The sequence below is a fragment of the Cryptotermes secundus genome, unplaced genomic scaffold (assembly GCF_002891405.2).
Source record: "Cryptotermes secundus unplaced genomic scaffold, Csec_1.0 scaffold247, whole genome shotgun sequence".
In the NCBI taxonomy this organism is placed as follows: domain Eukaryota; kingdom Metazoa; phylum Arthropoda; class Insecta; order Blattodea; family Kalotermitidae; genus Cryptotermes; species Cryptotermes secundus.
In genome coordinates, this window is record NW_019740656.1 from 2521726 (window position 1) to 2548217 (window position 26492).

General features: G+C 42.8%; 1 protein-coding gene across 2 annotated transcripts in view; it reads right to left on the reverse strand.

The window, feature by feature from the left end:
• The window catches only part of LOC111872405, a 184875-nt gene that overhangs the window by 25874 nt on the left and 132509 nt on the right, over positions 1–26492 (reverse strand). For both annotated transcript variants that reach the window (XM_023866264.2, XM_023866265.2), the window contains exon 4: positions 3239–5895. In XM_023866264.2, coding sequence (XP_023722032.1) covers positions 3239–5895 — 2657 coding nt within the window. The remainder of the gene's footprint in view (positions 1–3238; positions 5896–26492) is intronic.

Genomic DNA, 26492 nt, shown 5'->3' on the forward strand with positions numbered 1-26492 from the left:
AGCTCCTCATTATTCAGTTTTATTTGTCTAGCATTCCAAGGAAAAGTGAAAGAATAAAGAAATTTTCAGTACTGTACCCGATTTTGCATATTTTGTTGTTTTAAAAATCCGCATAAAGAGTGTGGATGTACAGATACTGGCCTTCGAAGATCTCTTATCCATTCAAATAGATTTATTCTTACATAAACATATATATTGCGAAATTAGTCTTGATGACACTGCCGAATTACCTGTACTTTACAATAACATTACTCCCCATTCTTAATCTTAATAGTTTCTTCGACATAATTATGCTCATTAAGTTGTAATCTTTGAAGCTGTATAGGATAATAGTTTAAGTATTAAAAACTGTCTGCATGCTCGGTTCATTTAAACCTTAGTACAGCGAAATTGGCTGAGATTATCCTGTATACTCGCACTGTGACGTATAGCTCCACTGCTAGGCAACGGTTCGATGAACACGTTCCCGCGAGACAGATTCTTGGTAAACAACCCCTTGATAGGTAATGCTTACAACAATACGAGACAATAGCAGATGTCCATTGCTAAGTAATGAACGTGTTTTCCGTGAGGTCAGACCAGAGGCTTTGTAACTGCGGCTCTGGCCCCAGGAGGAGTGGGGATATCAGGCCTGAGTGAGTGACACCCCCGTGTGGAGGCGGGGTCGAATACCTCCACCGTGACCCTGCGAGTCGTAAGAGGCGACGAAACGGGAAGTCTCAAATCTGAGACAGTAAAATATGGTCGCGAGTCCCAAGGGACTCAGACCCGAGAAAGACCGCTCTAGCAAGGGCTAGCAGTATATACAAAAGACAGACCCGTCCTCTCGTCAGAGAGGGCGCCCCACAAAATTAAGACCGTTAACTGTCAAACGGTAGTAATTAATATCTGGTCATGAGCCCCAGATGGGGCTCGACACCAAGACTTATTGAGTGACTGACCGTCAGTCGCAATGTGACTTTGACTTGGAGGAGGAGTGGATTAGTGTAGTGTGGTCAGAAGTCGAGAGTGCCCAGTAGAAGATAGTGATCCGTGAAATGCTGTAACAAACTGCATAAAGGTCCAATAAATTCGATCATCAAATTAAAATCCCGTCTTATTAGTGACCCAAACCCCTAATATGTGACAATACTAATAAGTATATCTATATTACTTTACATACGTTCCATTTTAAAAAGGTAGTTTCATAATTTATTGTAATACTTTGCTGGCCAAATGGAAGTTAGGTTACTTTTCAGTAATAAATATCTTCAAATAAATGTCTCTTTAAAAACATCTGTTTTATTATTTATTATTATACTGGGATGTGTATGTGTAAATTAGAATATATACTAATAAATTTAGAAATATTATTCCAGCTTAGCGGATGTTCAATTTTAATGATATATTTAGAATACTTTATTTTTATGCTGAGATGGGTAAGTAGAAATTACAGTAAATACTAATGAACTTATCAGCATTTTCCTGTCTCCACACAGCTCCAGTTTCGTAATAATTCTGTTTTCAATCTTTTTACACGGGACTGGCTGGCATAAGCGACAGTGGACGCATAAACTTCGTCTAATTTAATTTGTGACCCACCTTGTAATCCATTTTAAATCAAAATGCAGTAAATACAAATTTATCGGTAATTTTCCATATATACATAGGTTCCGGCCGGAAGGTTGCGGGTTCGATTCCCAATGAGGTCATTAGATTTATCAAGTGACCTAATCCTTCCAACCGCACTATGGACCCGAGGTAGACTCAGCCTCTAGAAAATGTGGGAGCCTTGACGTCTCACAACCCTATAGCCTCCACGGCCTCTTACTGGGATATCTTTACTTAACCTCACCGCCATCTGTGAGCCGATTGTCTAGAAAATGTGGGAGCCGTGACGTCTCACAACCCTATAGCCTCCACGGCCTCTTATTGGGATATCTTTACTTAACCTCACCGCCATCTGTGAGCTGATTGTCTAGAAAATGTGGGAGCCTTGACGTCTCACAACCCTATGGGCCTCCACGGCCTCTTACGAGGATAGCTTTACCTTTTTTCCTACACACGTTCCACTTAGCAGTATTCTTTCTAAAACGTACTACTGTGATGGGATTATTGGGTATAAGTGACACTGAATGTGTGAACTTCATGTAATTTAGTTTCAATCACTCAATTTGTAATCAGATTTGAATCCAAGTGCAGTTGATCAAACCCTGCTGAACTCTTGAAGACACATTTCTTACTGCAGCTCATTGCGCAGACGCGAAACCTGCGGAACTGCACCTGTCATGCCAAATGTTCACGTGACTGGCAGCCCGAACAAATCACTGTCTGCAAATTCCTTTTGTCCGAGTACAACTGCGTGATTCAGCATTTTCTTCTTTTAATTCCTTATTCTAAATGCTGCTAAACTTGCTTTTCACAGTTTAAATACACGTTATTAATATAAATTGTGTGACCCTGAACACACAGCTGTGATGGCCAAGACAGAATTTAAATTTTAAGTTTGGTGGTGATAATTCAGATTGTGGATCTGTAGTCATCACTTTGGAGGGTGAAACTGTTTTCAGGTTAAGAAATGGAGACACCAGAGTCCTCAGAAATGTTATTAAAAGTAAAAAAAAGTAAAGCTATCCCTGTAACGGACCATTTGGGTCTCATAAAGTTGTGAGACGTCGAGGTTCCCAATTTTCTCTAGACAATTGGCTCACAGATGAAGGTGAGGTTGTCAACCTTAATTGCCAGCCGTCCTGTATCCCCAGGAAGTTCCCTGGTACTCATTTCTGTTAGATACTGAGTCGATCACATGGTCATAGTGAGGCCGGAAAGATTATATTAACTGAAAAATGATCTGATTGAGAATCGAACCCTCAACTTTCCGGCGTAGTGCTGCAACCAACTACGCTATCGCGTGCCAACCAGAAATGCTAGTATGACCTTCGAGCTACAAGATGGCAAATACCTAATTTACCTAAGTGCTTAACTGAGAGCCACATCACAATTTAGTATGGAAGAGTGGAGGTATAGATCCATGCATTCTTAACCTCAGCAATAGATGCAGGAAAATTTACGCTAATTAGATATTTTCCCACAGTTGAGTTCCAGTAACCATTGCATAGGGGACTGGGAGGGAGCCACCGCCAGTCTTAGCCTCGTGGAAGAGAAATAAATCTGCAAATTGAGACCAAGACCCCTAGCATGTAGTGAGTGCTCATTTTCATAATATAACTATTGCATCCAGAGATCTTTAATATAGTACCTTGTTTGGAGATGATGCATCTTCCCCAATGCTGGAGATTATGAGGTTACAGCTATCCTCACTAGAGTCACTAGCATTGCTCAAATGGCTCACCCTGCTGCTCAGATCACCAAGGTCCAGTGATGTCATTCTCTGATGAGACTGCCTTCCTTCATCCTCATCCTGAATTGGCTTCACGCCAATTATCTCTATAACCTCATCTCCATTAGCGCTTCCACTGTAATAAGTTTCTTCTGGAACTATTCCACGTTCCTTTGCACCTACGAGGTAGCTCAGAATATCATATTTGGAGGCACCTTCAAAGATGGACCTTGAACCTCTCTTGAGTTCCTCAAGATCATCAAGTGATGGAGGTGGTGATAAAGGTAATGGAGGAGGTGTATCGGGAATTTCCTCATATATTGGATCTTTGATGCTCTCATAAATATTTTCATCATCAGTTTCATTGTTTGGTTCACTGCTGGATCCTCTCTTGTCTCCTATCTCTACTTCACTTCGTTGATCATCTTTCTCCATTACATTCGGATCAGACTCTTTCAGAGAAAGAGATAACCGAGAAGTAGAGGTGATACCAGTATCTTCTTCTTTATTTGCAATTCCTTCATTCTCTGCTTCAACAGAAATAGGAGCTGTGTTCAAACCACTAGAGTCACCAGAGAGACTTTTATCTGCCATTTTACAGTGTTCCTTATCCAAACTATTAACACATTTCCGGCGTTCTTCTGTCTCTGTTAATAAACATGCCTGGAAAACATCATCATCACCTTCTTCTTCCTGTTCTATAACTGTTGGCAATGTGTCTTCTGAGCTCTTTGAAACTATAGCTGATATATTTGAATGTACCGGGTTTTGCTCACTGGTGTTCAGATCCATTAACTTTGATACTACATCGGCCATGAAGTAATCTCCTTCTTTTAACGTCTCTTGTTCAGTATCTACTGCATCGTTTTGTAATTCTGTTAACTTGTTGAGTCTATCTGTTGGAGATGAGGACATATTAGTAGTTTCATCTCCTGTTGCCAAGTCCTTCTTTCCACATATGTGTGGTACGAGATTTCTTTTAACAGCTTCAACTGGATTCAAGAAAATATCTTCATCATTGACAACGGCAGATGTTGAAGAGGGGTCTATTCCTCTCAATCTGGGTAGCAAAATAACATTTGAGGATGAATTCTGAACATTCTCTTCAACACTCTCAATAATTGTTATTGCACTGTTAACAACCCTGTTATCATTGTCATTGTTCACTGAAAGAGGAATATCACCATTTCTGGAATGTAATACAGTATTACTACTTCTCTCACTGTTGTCATGGTGATCCACTACCAACAATGTTCTTTCAACATGTTTCTCAGGGGTCACAGGGATGACATTAACTTGATCTGATGAAAGCAATGTAGAGGAACTAATATTATTGTTGTACATGTTTGAGTTCAATGTTGAACAAGAAGTACCAATAACTGTACACGAGGAACTTAAATTTGTATTGCCAGTATTTTGGTGCTTTACTTCGGACAGCAAACCACCTGAAACACCACCAACACTAATGGTCACTTTGTTACTATTATCTTTCTTAACTGGAGATGTGCTGATGTCATCTTGGACCATAAGGGATGTGACAGAAGAATTCCCACTGTTGTTAAATCCAACATGTTTAATATCTCTGGAGGAGTCTTCACTGTTGATGAGAATGGAAGTCCGCCTTCGAGGTCCTGGGCTCACATCTGTGGCAGCATAGTCTCCTTTTATCTGCAAGCGATGCACGTCTGCCATTGGAGATCCTGGGGCTGATACAGTGACAATTGTACATACTTTATCATCAGTCTGATCCACTCTTTTTGACGTGATTTTCACTAGAGAATTTACTGTATCCTGCTTTGGTTCCCCCTGCAAATTGCACGATGTGGTTTCTAGTATTATATCTGACTGTAATCGTCGTTCCTCACGCTGCCCTTCTGAAGAATTCTCAATGTGTACCACAAGTTTCGGTACAACTGGGCCAGGGTCGCTGTGTCGATGTTCCTTTTTCTTCATAGCTTTATCAGCAGTCTCACAAATGGACTGAGAGGTTGAAGTCGCCAATGGTGACCATGAAACTGGCAGAATATTTGATGATTCTAATGCTTCTGAATCAAACAATGATTTGTTCACTTTTGGAACAGAAGATGATGTAATTTTCTGTTTGGAATTAGATTTAATTGAGAACTTACGAGCTTGTTGATTCATTTGCTCTATTTGTTTCTTAGTGAAAGGGAAGATTTGCCTCGGTGGAAGTTCTGGAAGGGCTTGCTCTGTGTTTTCTTGAGGAAAGTTTGATGATGGGGGTGGAGGAGGTGGCGGAGGTTCTTTGGGACGTGGTCTTCCAGGACTTAGCATACGCTGTGGCCGTTTAGGTGTTTCTATCAGAGTCCCGTTGCTTGTGCAAGTGGCTGGAACTCCAGGGTCGCTGAACACCTGTCGTATATCAGGACGTGCCGTCTGCAGACGAAGCCTCATAGTGTCATTAAACAGAACCGCAGCTCCAGCCGCTTGCAGCTGTGGCTTCTGTCGCTCGAGGTCGTCACTGTTTGTGGGCAACAGACGTTCGCTCTGGCAGCGTCGGAGGCTCACTGTGGTCGCGCCACCCCGGAGGGAATGCTCCTTCAGCACGTCCTCCACTGCAAACAAAGACGTACATTTGTCACTTTGTATAACAGCAAGTACTTCAACCGTTGTATATGAGGTAAATATGTGGATCGCGGTCTCCTGTATTGAAATGTCGGACGAACACATTATCTCCAGGCTAGATCTTCAATTTGAGATGGTATGGTCATCTAGAACGCAAGGATTTTCCGAACCACAGACCGTTATAAGCAAGGTCGCATCCTTCGAGTAGGTCAGAAGAAACAGGTAAATTTGGTGTTAGTCAGTCAGTAGAGGGAGGGGGGCGTGTCAGGTCGTAGCCAGAGCCCTCTTCTGCTCGAAGAGAAGGCCCAATTTTAAAACACGCTAAAGTTTGGATGAAAGGTCATCGGTCCTGACGGGACCCGAAACCAAGCAGCAATTTGCTGCACTGGACTGGTATAATTATAACACTGAGGCAGGTTTTCTCCTAGTGTATGGATTTTCCCTGTGAATTTTTATTTCATTAAACGCTGCATTTCTCTCATCTATCATGCGGCGTTAGTACAGTGGACTGCTTGCAGCCTAAAATCAAGGAATTCTTTTTCACTCCATTCTCAGAATAAAAAAAGAAATATGAGTGTTCTGCCTGAGCACCAGGACATGAAGACATGTAGGGGACTGTAGGCTATGCTCCGCACAGTCTTGTACATAAAGGTGACTGTTCAGTTTCACCCATTTGCAGCTTCAACCTTGAGAATAAGAGATCACACTTATTGGGAGGTTATGCATTCTCACAGTTACTCCCATATTGGGCAAATTTTATCACGGAAATATCGTAAAGATCTTTGCTCAACCAATTTCTTGTTTGAAGATTGCGTTATTTCACGCTGTTATTCACCGAGGAAGGTTATTTGCAGTTGCATCAGATGGATGGGTCAATAATTCATAATCAATATGGCTTTTAAGAAAATAATGTTATAATGTCAAGAAATATAAATATTCTTGCTGTCTTCATCTTTATTGATTTTAAAGTCATTTAACGATACAATTTCAACTACATACGTTACATGACGAACAGCAAGTAAGTACGGATTATACAGGAAGGTGTCATTGCCTAAGTCATGATACTCCTCCGGTGTTCGTCCGAAGAGACTGAATGAAACCACGGGTCCAGAAAAGCGGATAGTCCGATGTCCTTAAAGGAGTCAGGATAGCTCAGTCTCCTTACTGACGGGATATGGGCTGGATGGTCCAGGTTCGATTCCAGGCAATATAAAATTTCTCTCTTCCTCACAACGTCCAGACCGACTCTCGGGGAGGGATTTCTACGGGGGTAGCTGACCACTTTCCTTCATCTAGTGCCGAAGTCAAGAAAAGTGGAGCTATACTCCCTCATGCGTCTTCTTGGTATAGTGCTTAACTAATTAAACACAGGCACAACTTAACCTTTTTATATACAGTCTGTGAAAGCTAAAGGAAAATTAACTTTGTACCTGGGTATCAGAGAATTATGGCTTATGAGGGCAGTGTAAGATCTAGAGGTAGGTGGAGGGATAAGTATGCTAGGGTCGGTCACGGTAGCCGAGCGGTCTAAGGCATGTACTGTCTTCGCTCGCTTGGAAACCGGGATCGTGGGTTCGAATCCCACTCAGGGTATGGATGTTTAGTTTGTGTGTGTACGTTTCTCTGTGTTTGTGTACAGGTAGTGGCCTTGCGACGAGCTGATCACCCGCCCAAGGAGTCCTACCGAATGTGTAAGATCTAGAAAAACCGAAGTGAACGGAGAAGTTCATGGAGGTAGGCCTAGGTCCACTGGGGCTGTAGTGACAAGGAAAAGAAAAAGAATGCTAGGAGTGTGGAGTGTAGGTTCTAGTGGCTGGTTTCTATGAAAGCGTTAATGACCCTACAGGTCCTATATGGGTAACTGGATGTAGAGCTCCACACAGTCTCAACCTTGGCACTAGACAGAGCTGAGTGATTGCCCCCCCCCGGCTGCTCCTCTCCCGGAATAAAGGGCCCACCTTCATCCGTTGCATTGAGTGTCAGAGGCGGGCTGGTGTCTGTCGGGAAGAGAACCCTGATTCCCCAGTCGCCCAGTCTGCAGTCCAGTCGATACACTGGCTGCGCCATCGCGGCTCTGTACCGGAAGCTCATGCAGTAACACAAATTCTTACCTTCATAAAATGTCAAGGTGACTTCGTGCGTCCGAGGTTTTTAGACGCTCTTACATAACAGAAATTTCTAATTTGTTTTTATCTTCTTGCACAAGAAATTGTAAGGATACTTTTGTCTTAATCATGAAACCTGTCAGCCTGTCAGCTGTTTGTGGCGATTTCAGCCAACATATCATCCCACTGTCAGACGCTCCTTTTCTCTGCCTCATGAATAAAAATACTCGTAGGTTTCGTAATTATCCTGCGTTGTGCCGTTCTTGTCAGACGCTCTAATACATAAACTGAACTGCACTGAGTTAGCAGCAGTAGTAGGAAACCGCTATGGAATGGCTACCTTGGTAAAGCGGCCGGGGCGTGAAGCTGACTACTCTTCTCCAACTAGTACTTAGATAAAGAATGGTGCAGGTATACCTCCACTCCCCCATACGTCTTCATGGTGTTCTGTTTAATTAAATAATTACATGGACAACTTTACCTTGTGTCTTTAGTGGTATTAGCCGTACTGGGAGTGACAGCAGTGGCAGTACCAATTGTATTAGAAATCATGGCAGTAGTAAAGTTAGCAGTAGCGATAGCAGAAGCAAAACAATACTGTGATAGTGTCAGTAGTAGTAGTAGTAGTAGTAGTGAATCCTTGAGGTCACATTCTTATTCAGAAAATCTGAGTAGACATAATGTGTAGACGTATTGCAATAATATGTTCTTATAGACTGAAATAAAATTATAATATATTTATACCGTGGAGAACAATGATATATGGAAATATGCTTCATGACGTCTACTCGAACTCCTTGTAATATTGTCTTTAATCTACCGGTAGGTAAACACAAAATGCTCAATTCCTTTCAGACTCCTAGCTAAATTTTTAACACATTTGTAACAAGATCACTGAGTACTGTATCTCGCACTCCTTGATCTGTTCCAAGTACGTGGAGTATGTGAGGAGTACAAAGATAAAACCCCTCGTTATGTAATTTCCCCTTCCTCTTATTATATCGTGCTTCTTAGGTCCAAATATTCTCCTCAGTACTTCATTCTCACCCATTCTCAACCTATTTCCCCCCCTCAGGAAGAAAGTCCACATATTATTCTCGTGCCACACCAAAGAAAAGACAATTTAATTTTATACTTAATAAGAAGAATCCCAAATATAGTATTCATTAGATTATATACCACATCCGTCACACCAAGGTTAACTAATCTGTTATGACATGAAGGGGTCAAATGTACCTGCAGGTGTCATCGTCTGACGCTGACACGGGTACCTGGGCCTGTTATGGAATGAGATAGAGGAACATCACACTATATGCTGTGTTAATTTCACAGTGGAGCCCGGCTGGCTTGGGGCACGCTCAGAAAATTGGTTAGGAAATGCAAGCACAGCCGAAGAGTTCTGGACCCTTCACTCTGTTACGCCTGTAGATCTCATCAAAATCTCTCCAGAAGTTTTTTTCTTTTTCGAATTTTTGCATGAAAATATATGGAAAGGCAGGCATGACGAAGATTTCCGGCAACTTCCGAAACCCGATAACAAAAACTGTTCCATGTGATGTTAGAAAGAGTCGACGACCTGCGGTTGATCTCCGTGTAAACAGATCATTAAAAGAACAAAATGGCCGCAATACTGTTCAACATTCCATGCATAGTGGCACTAAATAGTTACACCACAGATCTGAAGGCTCGAAGGTGTGGGTTAGGGAACATTTGAACTGAGGGACCCGTTACAAGAACCCCTCACCTGGTTTTCGTGGTCAACAGTAGGAATGAAGAGTTTCATCTTTTGGGATATAACGATGAGAAGTCTAGTGAAGGTCAACCGACGTTTCGACTGAATAAATCTCCTCCATCTTCGGGGCCGAAGAGTAATCAGAGCTCTGTTTGCTCACTGTTTTATGCTCGTTTCTTGATTGGCTTATCTCCGAATTTTAAAAACAGTGGTGATACGTTCCTTAGGAAAATCGGTTGAATTTCAACACTGCACTGCGTTATGTCCGAGAAGGCAGAAGTTTTCACAATCGCGCCTGTGACAACCAAATTCATAGTTCGAGGTAGTTTCTGAAAAATATTGTGGATAGTGCAGAAAATTTCTGGGCACCTGAAGCACCAAATTTCACTAACATTTTCACAAAAACTGGTGAGTAGACCCCACCCATAGCCGGTTGAATCCAGCACGTCACCGCAAGAAATAAGCATAACACAGGCGGGAAACAGACCTATGTTTATAATTAGAAGTTGAAGAGAGACGTGTTCCTCCGAAACGTCAGTTAAATTCACCGGACTAGACAGAAAGTACAACAATTCATAATCGCGTCTATGAGAGCCCCAAATTCAGTAACAATAGGATAGGACAATTATGTCTCTCAAATAGTGGTCCGCGAACACTACCGGCTTACATCATAATTTATAACGCTACGAGAATTGTGGTTAACGTCGTATATACTAAACTTGAGGGCATAAGTAGAACCAATTCCCGAAACATACACATCCCATGTACCTAAGTCAATGGAGAGCATCTTTCCTTCTTCTGAAACATCTCTGAGAGTACGACATAATTTGGGGAGGTAACCTTACGGAAGAAAATTCCCTGTGTGCTCAAAGTTATCTCCGGAATTTTCATTCCTAAATTATGTAGGAAGTAGAATTCAGTGATCGCCTCTTTGGTCTAGTGGTCAGAGTTCATGGCTACAGATCTAGAGGTCCCGAGTTCGATCCCCGGCGCTACCAGATTTTCTGAGAAGTAGTGGGTCTGGAACGGGTCCACTCAGCCTCGTGAGCTACGTATTTCAAGGAAACAGCGGCTTCGGTCTAGAAAACTGAAATTATCGGCCGTGGGGATTCGTTGCGCTGACCACGCGACACCCTCTATCCGCTAAAGTTGGCACTAACTTCTCTGACAAGCGGCGGTCGCTCGGTCGGTATCGTTCGCTTGCGGACTAGAACCACGGAGTTTGTTTTTGCATAATTCAGTAGAAGTGACGCCAAAACCCGGCTCTTACTCGTCAGTTCCACACCGCGGTAGGCCGGGATCAATCCCGGGTAAGGAAGTGTAGGAGTGTAGAATTTGTGGTGGACGCAGTGGCACCAACTGCTCCAGATTCATACCAACTCTATATCGACTCTATACCAAGAACGTCGTTAACTAACTAACTGAAGAAATGAATTTAAATTTCCAACGATCGCATAATGATTTACTGCACTATCTGATGATGATGACGCGTCATCAAGGAAATTTTAGGCAAAGAATAACAATATACGTGTACATAAAACGTATGACATGTTTCTTAAACACATGGGAAATTATAATTTGGATTAGGCAGTCTGAGAGTATGGGTTGAAAAAAAAAACCCTGAAAAAAAAATCACAGCAGGCAAGGTATGATTAACGTTCTAAGACAAGGGTACAGGACATCAGGGAGCTGGATTTTATCTGCAACAAGGACCAACGGGGGTGCTAACTCCAAGGGTGAAAATCGTAAACATTTCACGCTTAATTTGAAGGAAGAAGAGGAATTCTGGATGCCTGGGGGGCTCTCCCCGCTGCTTTTGGAACGGGTGGAAAAATATTCTGAAGTTGACTGATGGTCAGGTGGTTGGGAAACGAAATAAAACTCGCGATGCGAGGACCCAGGTTTCAGGCAAGTCAGTTCGGAATGTTAAAGTGTGACAGAATGACACGCAAAACTCGACATAGCGAGAAGTTACGCAGTGTAACATTGTTCGGAAAACATGTCCGTCTTCATGCTTACAGGATACAAAGCGAATGTACTCTCTTCTAATGACAATAGGGCGCAGCAAGTGGAGGACATATCACGTCGAACTTTACATGACTTTGCTAATTAAGTGCCACATTATGTTTCAGTGTAAGTAAATTAAAAGGTAAAGTTGCCCCTGTGTTTAATTAATTAAGCACTAAGGCAGGAAGGTGTACGGGGGGAGGGAAGCTATGGCTCCACTCTTCTTTATTTCCGCACTAGATGGAGATATGTAGTCAGCTTCACAGCTCGGCCGCTTTAATCCCTGGGAAAGTGCCCCCTATACGCACTGGATATGAGACTGGGCGGTCCCCAGTGCCATAGGGAATGCTGCAAAATAAAGAAAAATCCCTTATTCCTGCTGGGGATCGAAGCCCGGCCGTCCAGATCATAGCCCCGGAGTACCAAAAGAAAAGGAAAGGCTCCGTGAGCGTTAGCTTAGCGGTAGAGAATATCAAACAACGTTTACTCACAATATTTAAATTTAAATTATTTTGTTTATTGGTTGAGGGGCTATGCTACAAGCCGGAAAGTTGCGGGTTCAAGTCCCGATGAGGTCATTGGATTTTTTTTTCAGTTGACCTAATCCTTCCAGCCGCACTATGGCCCTGGGGTTGACTCAGCCACTAACAGAAATGAGTACCAGGAATTAATTACATAATTTTGCTGGGGAGTAAAGCGCGGCCGGCGCGTAGGGCTAACAACCTTACCGCCATCTTTGAGCCGATTGTCTAGATAACGTGGGAGCCTCAACGTCTCACAACCCTATGGGCCTTCACGGCCTGGTACAGGGACAGCTTTACTTTTTACTTTTATTATATGTTATATCGTTGTATGGACTATATGTAATACTGTGGATCTTCTGGCGGACCACCAGTGGTCTGCGGATCACAGTTTGAGTAAAACATTGATCTAGATCCTCGCAAAGTCGTAAAATAACTCTCTGATCCTCACTAACATCTAAACAGTGGTTAATTGTAGATTAAATCTATGGTCAAGATTACTTGGCTCTCGGATTTTGCTCATCGTCCGGTATTCTAGAAACTAGAGAACACAACGTTTCGGGAACTGAATCTGTTTCCATCCTCAGGTGAGCAGGGGACACCTACTCTGTTGGGTCCCTTAGAAAGGGCTAACCTAGGGCTGTAGAGCCACAGTCAGTTATACTGACATAGGTTGTCCAGTGACTGAGGTTAGCCTGTCCCTCCCTCACCTGAGGATGGAGAAACGTTGTGTTTTCTAGTTTCTAGAACTAGTGAACGATGAACAAAGGCCAAAACCCCAGTAATTCTGAGTATTATACATCGCTTTTAATGAGGAAAAAGGACTCCAACCTTGATGCGGTATATTAGTGAAGTCGGAATCTCATGATGTCACTGAATGGAAAGCATTGTGTACTGTCATTACGTAACTTGGTTTTTATTGAACCTTTCAATAGGCAGAATTCCGCTGTCCCATTAATTGAATCAACACCATTGACAGATACGCCGATATTTGAGTTATTAAAATAATATTCATTAAATTATTTAACTAAATGAAGCAGAGTCATTTTTGAGAAGCTTCTAGTTACTCAACCGGTCAAATATATCTACAATTTTGTGTAGCAAATTTTTCGTTACCAAGCCCATTATTAGCCACATAAATCCAGCCCACACCTCCAATCCTGTTTCCTTAAGATCCATTTTAATATTACCTTCCCATCTATTATTAGGTTTTCCAAGTGACCTTTTTTTATTTAACTACCAAGTTGCTGTTATGTTCTTCTCCGTTCTCCCCTTCGTACTACGCGCCGCACTAATCTCATTCATGTAGTCAGGTGCACAAATTATGAAGCCCCTCACTAGGTAATTTTCTCCAAGCTTTTGTTACACCCTCTCATTTATGTACGAATGTTCCCCTCACCACCATGTGACGCAGTAGAGTCTGAGAGAATTTTACCCACGTTTTGAAGGGACGGACTGCCTCCAGCTTCAGGGTCGAAGAATAGGCCAAGAAAGCTACGAGCAATAAACATGCATGAAGTTGAATTGTCCTATGTTCTGGGATGTGCTGCCGTGTAGCCTTTATAACAGCCGCTGTGAGAACCTCAAATCCTACAAAACATAAAGCTAACTCCAAAACCTCGGTAAATTCTATTAGACTACACGGTGTCACATCCCACAATGCAATACTGTGTATACTCACGACCACGACAACTTGAAATCTAACACTCACACTGTACCTTCTTTCAATAAAAGTTACACACCCGTAAAATACAGCCACCAAATGTACTTACAAGTTCAGTATATAATTCCTAAAAAAATCATTAAAATATTCCGTGGAAGTAATTAAAACACCATACGTTCACGTAAAGCGTCACAGTTTCCGAAGCACGCAACGGTACAGTAGCGCAGACAGGAGGAGCGCTCAGCGAGTGAGGACAACACAAATGGGACAGTTGCGGTGCGGACCTTGGTCAAACTGTTTCGTTTTGTGTCCGGATTGCTGTGTGCGACAAGGGTGAATGGTTCAGTACACACAGTGTCATACTGGTATGCGGTTAGGTACATTTGTGACTAAAACAAGTCACTAAGCAGTAGCGTATCGGACTAAAAGTGACCTGTCAGTAAACTTCGTATGACAAAGGAGACAAAGTAACCAGTCACTTAGACATCACGTTAAATGTCTTTAATTACGTTTATTATTGCGTTCTATCTATCTATCTATCTATCTATCTATCTATCTATGGTTCTACAGTCACTGCGCACCTTGGCCGCTTTTTCAGTTTCTTAACCTATACACAGCCGGTAGGTCTCCTTGGATGGAAGATCAGCCCGACGCAAGGCCGCTACCTACACACAGAACATAAACACAGAATAAACGCATACACACAGACATCCATGCCTTGAGTGGGATTCGAACCCACGATCCCAGTGTTCGAGCGGGTGAAGATGGTTCATGCCGTAGACTGTGCGGCTCATTATCGCGTTATTTATGTCAAGGTAAAATTGTCCATTATGCTCAATTAATTAAGCACTGTGCCATGAAGGTATATGGGGGAGTGGAGGTATAGTTCCACTCGATAAAATATTTTACACCGTAATTATTAGATGTTTCCCAGTGTTTAAGGGAAAAGCATAAAGTGTATGAAGCTTCGAGAGAGGTCCCGCTTAACCCACTCCCTCCTTCAGGAGACAAATACCTCCAAAGGCGCGTCCACATTACTCGTGTTCGTCGGGAGACTCATCTGGCTTTTACTTGTGCTCGTAAATCTTCGTCCACACTACTCCAGTTGCTCGCCAGGCTTCGGCGCGTGAGGATCCGTATATCTACTCGTAGTGTGTATAGGCTGTAGTCGTATTTTAATTTATTGGCTATAGTTTTCAAATTAAAAGTGTAAAATTTGCTTGTCTCGTGACTTGTCATATCGTCCACATTAGTCGCGAGCATAGCGAGTCACACGAGCACGAGTAATGTGGACGCGCCTTAAGAGTAAGCCATAAATCAACACGTCATACCTTACAGAATAGAAGCCCTGTGTGTTCAACGATACCTTTAGGGGGTGGACTCTATTTTCCATCTTAATTTTAGAAAGAAATCCGTCTCTTTTATTGCTAGTGGGGTGGGACTAAGTCCCTTGTACTGCGGCCACTTCTGGCCTATTGTACCAGCCCCAGATGATAGGTGAGGGTGATTGTGGAGCAATTGGTGGAATGAAGATTGGCAGGGGAAACCGAAGTACTCGGAGAAAACCTGCCCCAGCGCCACTCTGTCCACCACAAATCCCACTGGACCACGCCCGGGATTGAACCCGGGCCGCCGCGGTGGGAAACCAGCGACTAACCGCTTGAACTATGGCGCGGCCCAAACACAAAGATACGGAAACGTGCTCTGTCAAGTTTCCGGTTACCGCAAACAAACAGAGGCACCGACATGTCACAATTCACTTCCTTCTGGACATATCCGGTTTTTAATTTTTGAAGCCATAAAAGACGTGGGGGGGGGGAGATAGAAAAGGGTAGAGGGAGTAATGAGTGACAGTACATTTTAAGGGAGGCAAAAGGCAAAATTATCCTTACGCTTAACTAATTAAGCACTACGCCATGAAGGCGTATGGGGGGGTGGATGTATATATTCAGATTTTCTTGATATCGGCACTAGTTGGAGGTGAGTGGTCAGATTCACGCCCCTCTCGCTTTACCCCCAGTACCCATTGTAAACGAAGCTGGGTGGGCCCTAGAACCGGTCTGGACTTCGTGGATAAAAGAAAAAAATTTACTCTACCGGGACTCGAACTCCGACCCCTCGGTCGTCCAGTCAGTTGCCAGTCACTATACCGACTGAGTTACAATAATGTAGCGAAATGAAATATCTTCTTGAATGTGACGTCGTGTGACGTTAGAATTTCACCGACGTTTCGTTAGGAACTTAATGCCTTCAAATTCAGCGTCAATTAGTAAGAAGCCAAGAAGGATCACATATCTACTTGTTTCTAACTTGGTTCACTCTTCGGTGTTTCCTCCGAAACGTCTGTAAATTCCTACGTACTCCAAGAATACTGTAGCTTCATAAGCAGCGCAGAGCAGTACCGAAGGGATTCTCGTCTCTTAGTTTCAAGTATGGCAGTTACGTGTTACAGGCAAGTTCTTACGCAGCAAAAGGTAAAAAGGTTAAGCCCAAGGAAGCGGGCGATAATTATCATATCATCAGCGGTCCTCATCTTGCTCCTTTCGGGTATTACGGAGCTGAATGTCAATGTGTGGCAGTTTGCATCACATGAATATCAGGGTGACCGTCTCTGTGGTCTAGTGGTCAGAGTTCCTGGCTACAGATTCCCGGCATTACCACATTCTCTGGGAAGTAGTGGGTCTGGAATGGGGTCCACTCAGCCTCGTGAGGATAACTGAGGGGCTATTTCAAGGAAACAGCGGCTCCGGTCTAGAAACCCGAGATTAACGGCCGTGGGGATTCGTTGCGCTGACCACGCGACACCCTCTAGCCGCAAAAGTTGGCACAAACTTCGCCGACAAGCGGAGGTCGCTCGGTCGGTATAGTTCGCTTGCGGACTGAAACCACGGAGTTTGTTTTTAATATCAGGGTTCGCGACCCCGCGAAGCTGCCTGCATTGCGCTTGGTGGTAACGTCTAGCGCATGGCAATACAGGGCTCGTCTGAGTAATACTGTAGACGGGAATCAAAAGGCTGTGGCAATTCAGTCCGTATAGCGAGTGGCTGGACGACCGGGGTTTGATTCCCGGTAGGAGATATCGTTTTTCTCTTCTCCACAGCGTCCAGACCTGCTTTGGAGCCCCCCTGCCTCCTATCGGTACCGGGGGTAAAGCGGTCGGGGAGTGAAACCGACCATTCACCTCCATCTAGCGTACAGGTCAAGATTGCTGGAGCTGTACCTCCACTCCCCCACTCGTCTTTGATGTCATGATTCTTAATTAAGCAGAGACAACTTTATTTTTACAAGTTATCAAGAGCGGAATTTGTGAAGCCAAAATTCCTGTGGCATAGGATTCAGTTCTAAAATTAAAAACACCTATCACAAAAGTAACAAAATATTATCATTCCGAACAGATAATTAATCTGGAATCGAATTCGTGACCTTCCGGCTTGTACCACAGTGGCCCAACCAACTACGCTACCGCGTGCCCCATTCTGATTGAGATTTCCTGTGATTTTCTTCAGTTCCACCACGCAAAACGGGCCACAGCCGGCAACTGGTTACAGGCACTTATCGGGTTCCCTCTCTTCCGCAGTTGCGCGCTTCTTAGATCAGGCACGTGCACGTGTTGCCGAAAGGGGCCAATACACGTGAAGCATTTAATTAAGCACCACAAAAAAAACTCCGTGGCTTGAGTCCGCAAGGGAACTATACCGACCGAGCAACCGACGCTTGTCGGCGAAGTTAGTGTAAACTTTTGCGGATAGAGAGTGTCGCGTGGTCAGCGCAACGAATCCCCACGGCCGTTAATCTCGGGTTTCTAGACCGGAGCCGCTGTTTCCTTGAAATAACTCTTCAATTATCCTCACGAGGCTGATTGGACCCAGTTCCAGACTACTCAGAAAATGTGGTAACGCTGGGAATCGATCCCGGGACCTCTGGATCTGTAGCCAGGAACTCTGACCACTAGACCACAGAGACGGTCGATTAAGCACCACACTCTGAAGATACATGTGCGAGTGAAGTGTAGATGTACCTCGGCACTGGATGCATATGGTCAGCTTGACGCTTGGGCCGCGTTCCCTCACGTTGCCTAGGAAGGTGGGTGGGTCCTAGGAGCAGGTGTGGACGCTGCGGAGAAGAGAATTTTTTTGCCTCTGTTGGGAATCGAAGCAAGATTCCTCGGTCATCTAATTGACTGAGCTATTCTGGCTCCAGGCATTCCTTATAACGGCGCTGGCGGTTCTGCTAAAGGAAACAATATACGTGTTCGGCAAATGGAGATCTCACATGTACCACGCGAGAGAGCATGTTTCAGTATCAAGGCCAATGGCAGGAAAGCAGAGAGATAGGCTGCCGAGGGCGACCAGCGCGGTAGGAACTGGGCCAGTAAGCAAACCGGCAATTAGAAAACACACCCATCAATCATGGATAAACTGCAGTAAACAGCCAGGAAGTTACTGTCTCGCTTAAACGCTAGAGGTAAGATAAATACTTCGTGGCTACACAGAGGAGTAACAATTCTTAATTTTGACGTAAAATTATATAGAAATATAACATATTGTCACGTGCTGGACTAGCACTGGAATAAAGTTAAATTATATATATACAAGTATCTTTCAGGTTCTCGGTATGAGGAATATTAACCCTACAAGTGCCAACTGTTGAAAAATTCGACCTTTATTAAAACTGCTATATCTCACAGTAAATGACATCTGTTGGCATTTTGTATGAACTACATAGTCAGGCTTCATACAGACGGAATACTTCCTTACATTTTAAGATTTTATGAGTATATTTTTTATTTCTCCATGAAAAAGAAAACAGTTCTGGCAAACCATAAAAATAATTTGGCTCTGTAGGAAAGAAGTCAGAATTTCTGGTTAAGACTGCGGTTACCTAAGATTCTGAGAAACACTCTCCGAAACGCCGATAATATTCTATCGCACTACACGACGTCACATTCTACGAGATCGCTGTTTACATGTATTCTTCACACATTCGAATGTCAAAGAAGATAAATACATGACGTGGACGCGGTAGCGTAGTTGGTTGAGGCACTATGCTACAAGCCGAAGGTCTCAGGTTCGATTCCTGATAAGGTCATTCTATTTTTCAATTGACCTAATTCTTCCAGCCGCACTATGGCCCTGGGGTCGACTCAGCCTCTAACAGAAATGAGTACCAGGAATCTTCCTGGGGGTAGAGGGCGGCCGGTGCGTAAGGCTGACAAACTCACCGCCATCTGTGATTCGATGGTCTAGGAAATGTGGGAGCCTCGACGTCTCACAACCCTATGGGCCTCCAGGGGTGTTACAGGGATAGCTTAAACTTTCTTAGGAGATGTATAACGGTATATATTCGTGTGACACGTAGTGTAATTTGTACATGACTATATTTTCGTGTAAGATACAAGAGATCATGTGACCTAGATCGTCCTGAAAGTAAAACAATTATTGCACGAAACATGTCAAGAGTGAATGTGACTGCCGTGTGAATATTTATACTACTTTTACTGTTGTAATTCGATAGCATGAAACGTATATTTCATCACGAAATAGCTGCAGATGTGAGATTAATTTTACTTTCTCTTAATTCAGTTTAGTTCAATTTAGTTTTAGTTTAAAAGATTTGAGAATTTTATTTACTAGCCAACCAAATCCATGGAGAAGAGCCCTTCAGAAGCTAATAGTTCCTCAGCTACTCAAGAAATTCCCATTATTTCACGGAACCCGAAGTTTCATCACCCTGTTCACAACAGTCCTCCATCAGTCCCCCCCCCCCGCAGAAGCAGCTGAATCCAATCCACAGAATTCCAACCTGTTCCTTCATAACCGTTTTTACTTCTGTGCACAAATCTACTGCTAGGTCTCCCCAGTGGTTCCTTTCCGTCACGTTTCCTTACCAAATTTTGTATACACTTATCTTCCACACGTGCTACATGTCCAGGCCGCTGATGTGTCTCGATTTAATCTTTACAATTATGTCTGGGAATGAAGAAAAATTATGAATCTTGTAGTTTTCGGGTCTTTACGAGGATGATAAATTGCTTTGAGGTATTCTAGCTTATGGGGAGCCGGAATAGCGCAGTCGGTATAGCGACTAGCTACGGGCTGGACGACCGAGGGGTCGGAGTTCGAATCCCGATAGGGTCAAGAATTTTCTCTTTTTCGCGGCAGCCAGGCCAGCTCTGGAGCCCACCCAGTCTCCTATCCAGTGGGTACAGGGGCTCCTTCCTCGGAGGTAAAGCGGTCGGAACTTGAAACTGACCACTCATCGCCAACTAGTGCCGAGGTCAAGAAGAAAATGTATATCTACACATCCACTCCCCAGTACGTCTTCATGGCGCAGTGCTTAATTAGTTAAGGACAGGGACAACTTTACCTTTTACCTTCCAGTTTACGACAATATATATTCTTGTCGGCGTTTCGGAGGAAGTTGTTGCATCCATCTTCTTAGTCTAATATGAATTTTCATCACCTTGACATCCTGAAAACTCGAACACTGAAATACAAAGTTAAATACACACGGCGTAAATGAGAGCTGACCTCTTCTGTTTCTCGCGATACATCCTCACCTTCTGACCTGGGGACTGTCGTGTTCATCGCATTGACTTGAGGGAACAACAACTCCAGGATGCACCCAGAATATATTTACACCGGGCAGACGATGTTTCCTCTAATGGTGTTCACATTAATATTATCTTGCTCGTTCTCTCTCAACAGGATTTCAGATAATGCAACAAATGAACAAATATCTAGAGCCAATGAGCAGTCGCCTTTCCGTCTGTGTTTCACAGCCGCTGGTTCCAGTCTCAACCGGGAAATTGTGCATCATGACTGAGATTTTCTTTTCTCCCTCAGTCCTAGACAAATGCAGATATCTCCTCCTCTTCTTTTTGCAGTTCTTCTTCCTCTTCTATGTCTTCCTCCTTCTCCTCTTCTTCTCCTTCTATCTGTTCCTTATCTTCCTCCTCTTCTGTCTCTTCTTCCTCTTCTTCTTCTTCCTATTTCATCTCTCTCTTTCTGTTCCTCCTCCTCCTCTTCTTCTTCTTCTTTCTCTTCTATGTCTTCCTCCTTCTCCTTTTCTTCTCCTTCTTCCTCTTCTATCTGTTCCTCCTCCTCTTCCTCCTCTTCTATGTCTTCCTCCTTCTCCTTTTTCTTCCTCTTCTATCTCTTCCTCCTCTTCTATCCCCTCCTCCTCCTCTTCTTTCTCTTCCTCCTCTTCTTCTTCCTATTTCATCTCTCTCTCTGTTCCACCTCCTCTTCTTCTTCTTCCTCTTCTATCTCTTCCTCCTCCGCCTCCTCCTCTTCTTCCTCTTCTATCTCCTCCTCTTTTTCCACTTCTTTCTCTTCCTCCTCTTCTTCTTGCAGTTCTTCTTCCTCTTCTATGTCTTCCTCCTTCTCCTCTTCTTCTCCTTCTTCCTCTTTTATCACTTCCTCCTCCTCTTCTTCCTCTTCTATCTCCTCCTCTTCCTCCTCTTCTGTGTCTTCCTCCTTCTCCTTCTTCTTCCTCTTCTATCTCTTCCCCCTCTTCTTGTTCCTCTTCTATCTTCTCCTCCTTCTCTTCTTCCTCTCCTCCTCTTCTTGTTCTTCCTATTTCATCTCTCTCTCTTTCTGTTCCTCCTCTTCTTCTTCTTCCTCTTCTATGTCTTCCTCCTTCTCCTCTTCTTCTCCTTCTTCCTCATTTTCTACTTCCTTTACTTTTTCTGTTTCCTCTTCTTCTTCCTCCTCTTCCACTTTTCTTCTTCGTTTTCTTCTTATTCCTCTTCTTCTTCTTCTTCTTCTTATTATTATTATTATTATTCTACTTCTTCCATGGCGTGACAGCCCGAAATCGAACCTTGGTCTCCTTTAAATGACGCCCACAAGCTTGCCTGTTCCATTTCCGCATTTTCAGAATCTCGCTATTCTCTATTTCCACTGCATTAACCCATCTTTTACTTGGCTTTCCTAGAGGCCTCTTTCCAACACTGTTGCTCTCCAGAAGCCTTCCCAGCAAATGGAAATGCTGTACCTGACATGCGTCACTTCCGCTTCCTTCCGTATCCTTTCCAGTTCTCTATTCACAATCATCGAAACATTCGACGCCACATATTCTCGGTCACTGGTGCGTCATTAAACAAACTAGACAACAGATCCTAGGCTTGGCTAATGTTGGCTATTTACAGAACATTAGCAATATAAAGAAAGCAGTCTTCTGGGATTTGGCACCGTGTATATGTGGTGTTAACCGACGTTTCGGAGNCAATATAATTAATTACGGAAAGTCTCCATAGAAGCAATAAAAATATAGACCATTATTAGCATTATAAAGGACCATCAAAATACTAACAATACAATTATTGTTGAGAAGTGTTCACAGGAGCACTAATAACATAATTAGTGCTGGAAAGCATTCACAGAAACACTAATAATGTAACAATTGTCAGAAATTATACACAGAAACAGTAAAAATATAATTAGTGTTCGGAGGTATCCAGAGAAACACTAACAATATACACTTTTTTATTGCTAGTGGGGTGGGACTAAGTTCCTTGTACTGCGGTCACTTCTGGCCTACTGTACCAGCCCCAGATGATAGGTGAGAGTGATTCTGGAGCAATTGGTGGAATGAAGATTGGCAGCGGAAACCGAAGTACTCGGAGAAAACCTGCCCCAGTGCCACTTTGTCCACCACAAATCCCACTTCACCAGAACCGGGATCGAACTTGGGCCGCCGCGGTGGGAAGCCTGCAACTAACCGCTTGAGCTATGGCGCGGCCTTGGCGAGGTGCTTGGTTCGANACACTTAGAATCAAGTGGGTTTTTTTACTTTGTTTATTATCCGGTATTCTAAAATTTAGAGAAAAGAAATTTGGAATCTGGATCTGTTTCCGGCTGACGATGGACAAAGTCCAAAAACCCAGTAATTCTGAGTGTTATACACCATTGTCAGAGCCCTTTAGAATCTACAAATAATATATGTAATCCTAGAAACACTAACAATGTAATTACTGTTGGAACGTATTCACACAAACACTACAATTCTTCCAAGGACTCTTGAATGATTTCTAGCCCTGCAGTTATGCACTCGACCGAGGGAATTGAGTAAAGGTGACTGAAATTAACAGTTAGGAAAACTAATGTTGCCAACACAAACGTGTTTTTACAGCATTCGTGATAAAAATGTAAATTTTCAACTTGCGTGCAGTGTAAAAATTGTAAGGCTTCTAAGAACATGCAAAGAGCTTAGGTATGAAATCAAAACAAACCCGAGACAAGAACTGTCATTATGGAGGAACTAACACACCAGTTCAGAAAACGCGTACAGGTTTGTTATACGTAATGTAATTATATGTAGTTATCTCGGTAAGTCTTAAGAAAAAGTGTACAGAGTACTCTGAGATTAGGTAATTAAGTACAAGAAATATATTTTAAAAAATTTTGCTTGTGTAAAAGGCAAATATAATTGCATGCGTGCATGTGCGCGAATAATGCAGACTACATATAATACACTTTACATATATTTATACATCATGAGCCGGGATAGCTCAGTCGGTGTAGTGACTGACTAGAGGACTGCAGTTCGGTTCCTGACAGAAACAAGAAATTTCATCTACTTCACAGCATCCAGACCGACATTTTGGACCCACCCAGCCTCCTATCCAAAGAATATCGGGGGGCTTTTTCTCTGGGGGATAGAGCGGCTGAGACGTAAAGCTGACCACTCTCCTCTATCTAACGCCGAAATCACGAAAACGTGGAGCTACACCTCGGCCTCCCATATGATTTATGCTGTAATGTTTAATTAAACATAGACAAAATTGTATATTTACCTTACATTTATATATTTCTTATTTATTTTATCAATAATATCATCTGACGCTATACATTCTGAGCTTTTGAATGCACTGTTAAATAAGTCACAAATAAATCATCCATCAAAATATATGTATTTCACTTAACGACACGTGCAGTAGATCATACTGAACTGTGTGGTGTGAAATGGCATGATGATTGGTGAAACGTTACAAAACTGGTCGTTACCTGATTTGAGGTACAATCCAGGCACTTCCTAGGAGTAATTCAGGAAAACCATGAAATATCTTAACCAGGGTAACTGAAATTACGACCGAGATTCGAACCTGGAGCCTCACGAATACGAAGTTAAATACTAACCACCTGACCGTAACGTTAGGTAACTTATGGGCATCAAAATTGTGTGTTGGGTGAAAGGTCTATTTGAGCATACAGAATTTTATACTAATAAGTTGACGAAAGAACGCTAATGTGAATGTGCACTGCAGGTGAAAGGACGCGAAAAGGAAGGCAGCCACTTTCTACTGATCCGAACCAACTCTCAACAGTTCATTCTCTGCTTAGCGCGCGCTGTCCAGTTCAACTGTCTCAAAGGAACAAGCCCTCCTTTGAAAGGTTCACAGTTACTCAGTTTGTACAGAGGCTGCTTCCTAGTGTTCGAAAGGATTAAAAAGACCAAGGAGATGAAGGAGAGGCAAAATAGTTAGGAAGTACACGCACAGAATAAAAACTATTGTTTTTTTTCTCCCTTGGCACTACAGCCCCAGTGGCCCTAGGCCTACCTCCATGAACTTCTCCGTTCACTTCGGTTTTTCTAGATCTTACACATTCAGTAGGACTCCTTGGGCGGGTGATCAGCTCGTCGCAAGGCCTCTACCTGTACACAAACACAGAAAAAACGCACACAAACATCCATACCCTGAGTGGGATTCGAACCCACGATCCCGGTTTCGAAGCGAGAGAAGACAGTACATGCCTTAGACCGCTCGGCTACCGTGACCGGCATAATTATTATGTATTCACTGATATTTCCTTATTTCTCTCGAATCCAGTCAGTTTTACAGAAAAAATTCTTGATACAAAATGTACGTTTCAAATCTCCCAAATCACACCTATCCATTGACAACAAGCTGCTAATATACAGAGCAGTCATCAAACCAATATGGACACACGGACTCCAACTCTGGGGATGCGCCAGCAAAACAAATATAGATCTCATCCAACGAACTCAATCAAAAATTCTTCGTAGTGTCTGATTGTCAATAAAGGAGATAAAAAAAGAAAAAATCTCCCAGTGGCTTTTAAGATAATTTTTTTCCTCCGTTAATAACGTAACAATTTGCGTGAGAGTTGAACAAATTCATGTAGATCTTCATTTATAGTATACGATATTACTGCCCAATTTTAACGAAAATCGGAATTTGTCAATATCAAATTTCATGAATGTCTGTTGAAAATTTCTTGAGCTGTTAGGCCTATATGAGGAAAGACATCAAAGATGTTTTATGAGATATAATGCCACGTGAATCGATAAAAATAAACCGACGTTTCGGAGGAAAATATCGCCTAAATTTTCTGGGTGAAATAACAAGTCAAACAAGAAAGCAGCATGAAGAAGATAGCGAGGGGCCTTAGGTCGGCCCTCATGGCTTTATATTCCTGAAGAAAGAGCTGTTTATAACCATCGAGGTGTGAACCTCAAATTTTACAAACATCAAACATAATAGAATATTTTGTAGAAATTTTGGGTTCCCATGACAGGAAAAGAAATTGGATTCTCCTGCATTATGACACCCTGTAGTCTACTGTGAGGTTACCAAAGTTGCGGAAGAACCTACTGTCTCCATCTTCATATTGAATAAAAGTAGCATGTTCTTCCGAAACGTCTGTAACCACCTGAAACATATAGTTTAAGAGACTTGAAAACCACAATATAAATCTAAAATATAGAGAAATTGAGGATTTCATGACAGTGACTATGAAATTTATTACGATCTAGAATATGATGCCGTATAGTCTATATTTTACTGACGTTTCTCTCTGCCTGCTGCCTGCTTCTTGCTGGTTACTTACTCGGCTTACTTTTTTAACCTGAAGACGGACAAGTACGTACCTCCGAAACGTATGTAAACTTCTACCAGGCTACACGGTATTGCACTCCTAAATTTCATTACTCTTCAATTCAACAAATATTAAATAATGTCAGTATAGTAAACCCTCTCTAACCGGATTACAGTTAATCTGGATGCCGGATAATCCGGATGGAAGTATGAAAAATGAAGAAAGTACTTCAAAAGACACATGGGATTTAGGAGCAAGAAGGGTTAGAGCGAGAGGACTCTCAGACTGAGTTGAGGGCAGCTGGAGAGACTGAAATCGCGCAAGAAAGTACCCAAGACTGGCTTCAGCTGAATGAAGGAGACCCTGGATTTCAGTTTCTTGTCTTTTTATAGGTTTTCAATACTGGATCTACAGCTGTACTTTTTATTTACTTTTATCAGCGCTATATATATATATTTACATTTTCTATTTATTTGTTTTGTAAGCTATTTTTGTATCTTAGGGATACATTTTGCATATCATTAATCCTGATTATCGCTTAATCCGGATGATGACCTGTCCCCTTCTCCAATTAATTCGGATTAGAGAGGGTTTACTGTGTTTGCTTTGTGTTTGACAGAGGCAGGCGTGACGAGCAAGTCTGTTGGAACAGCTGGAGGCAGCCGGGCAGTGTGCGCACCATCTGCCTCGCTTCAGAGCGGTCGCAGGGCATCACG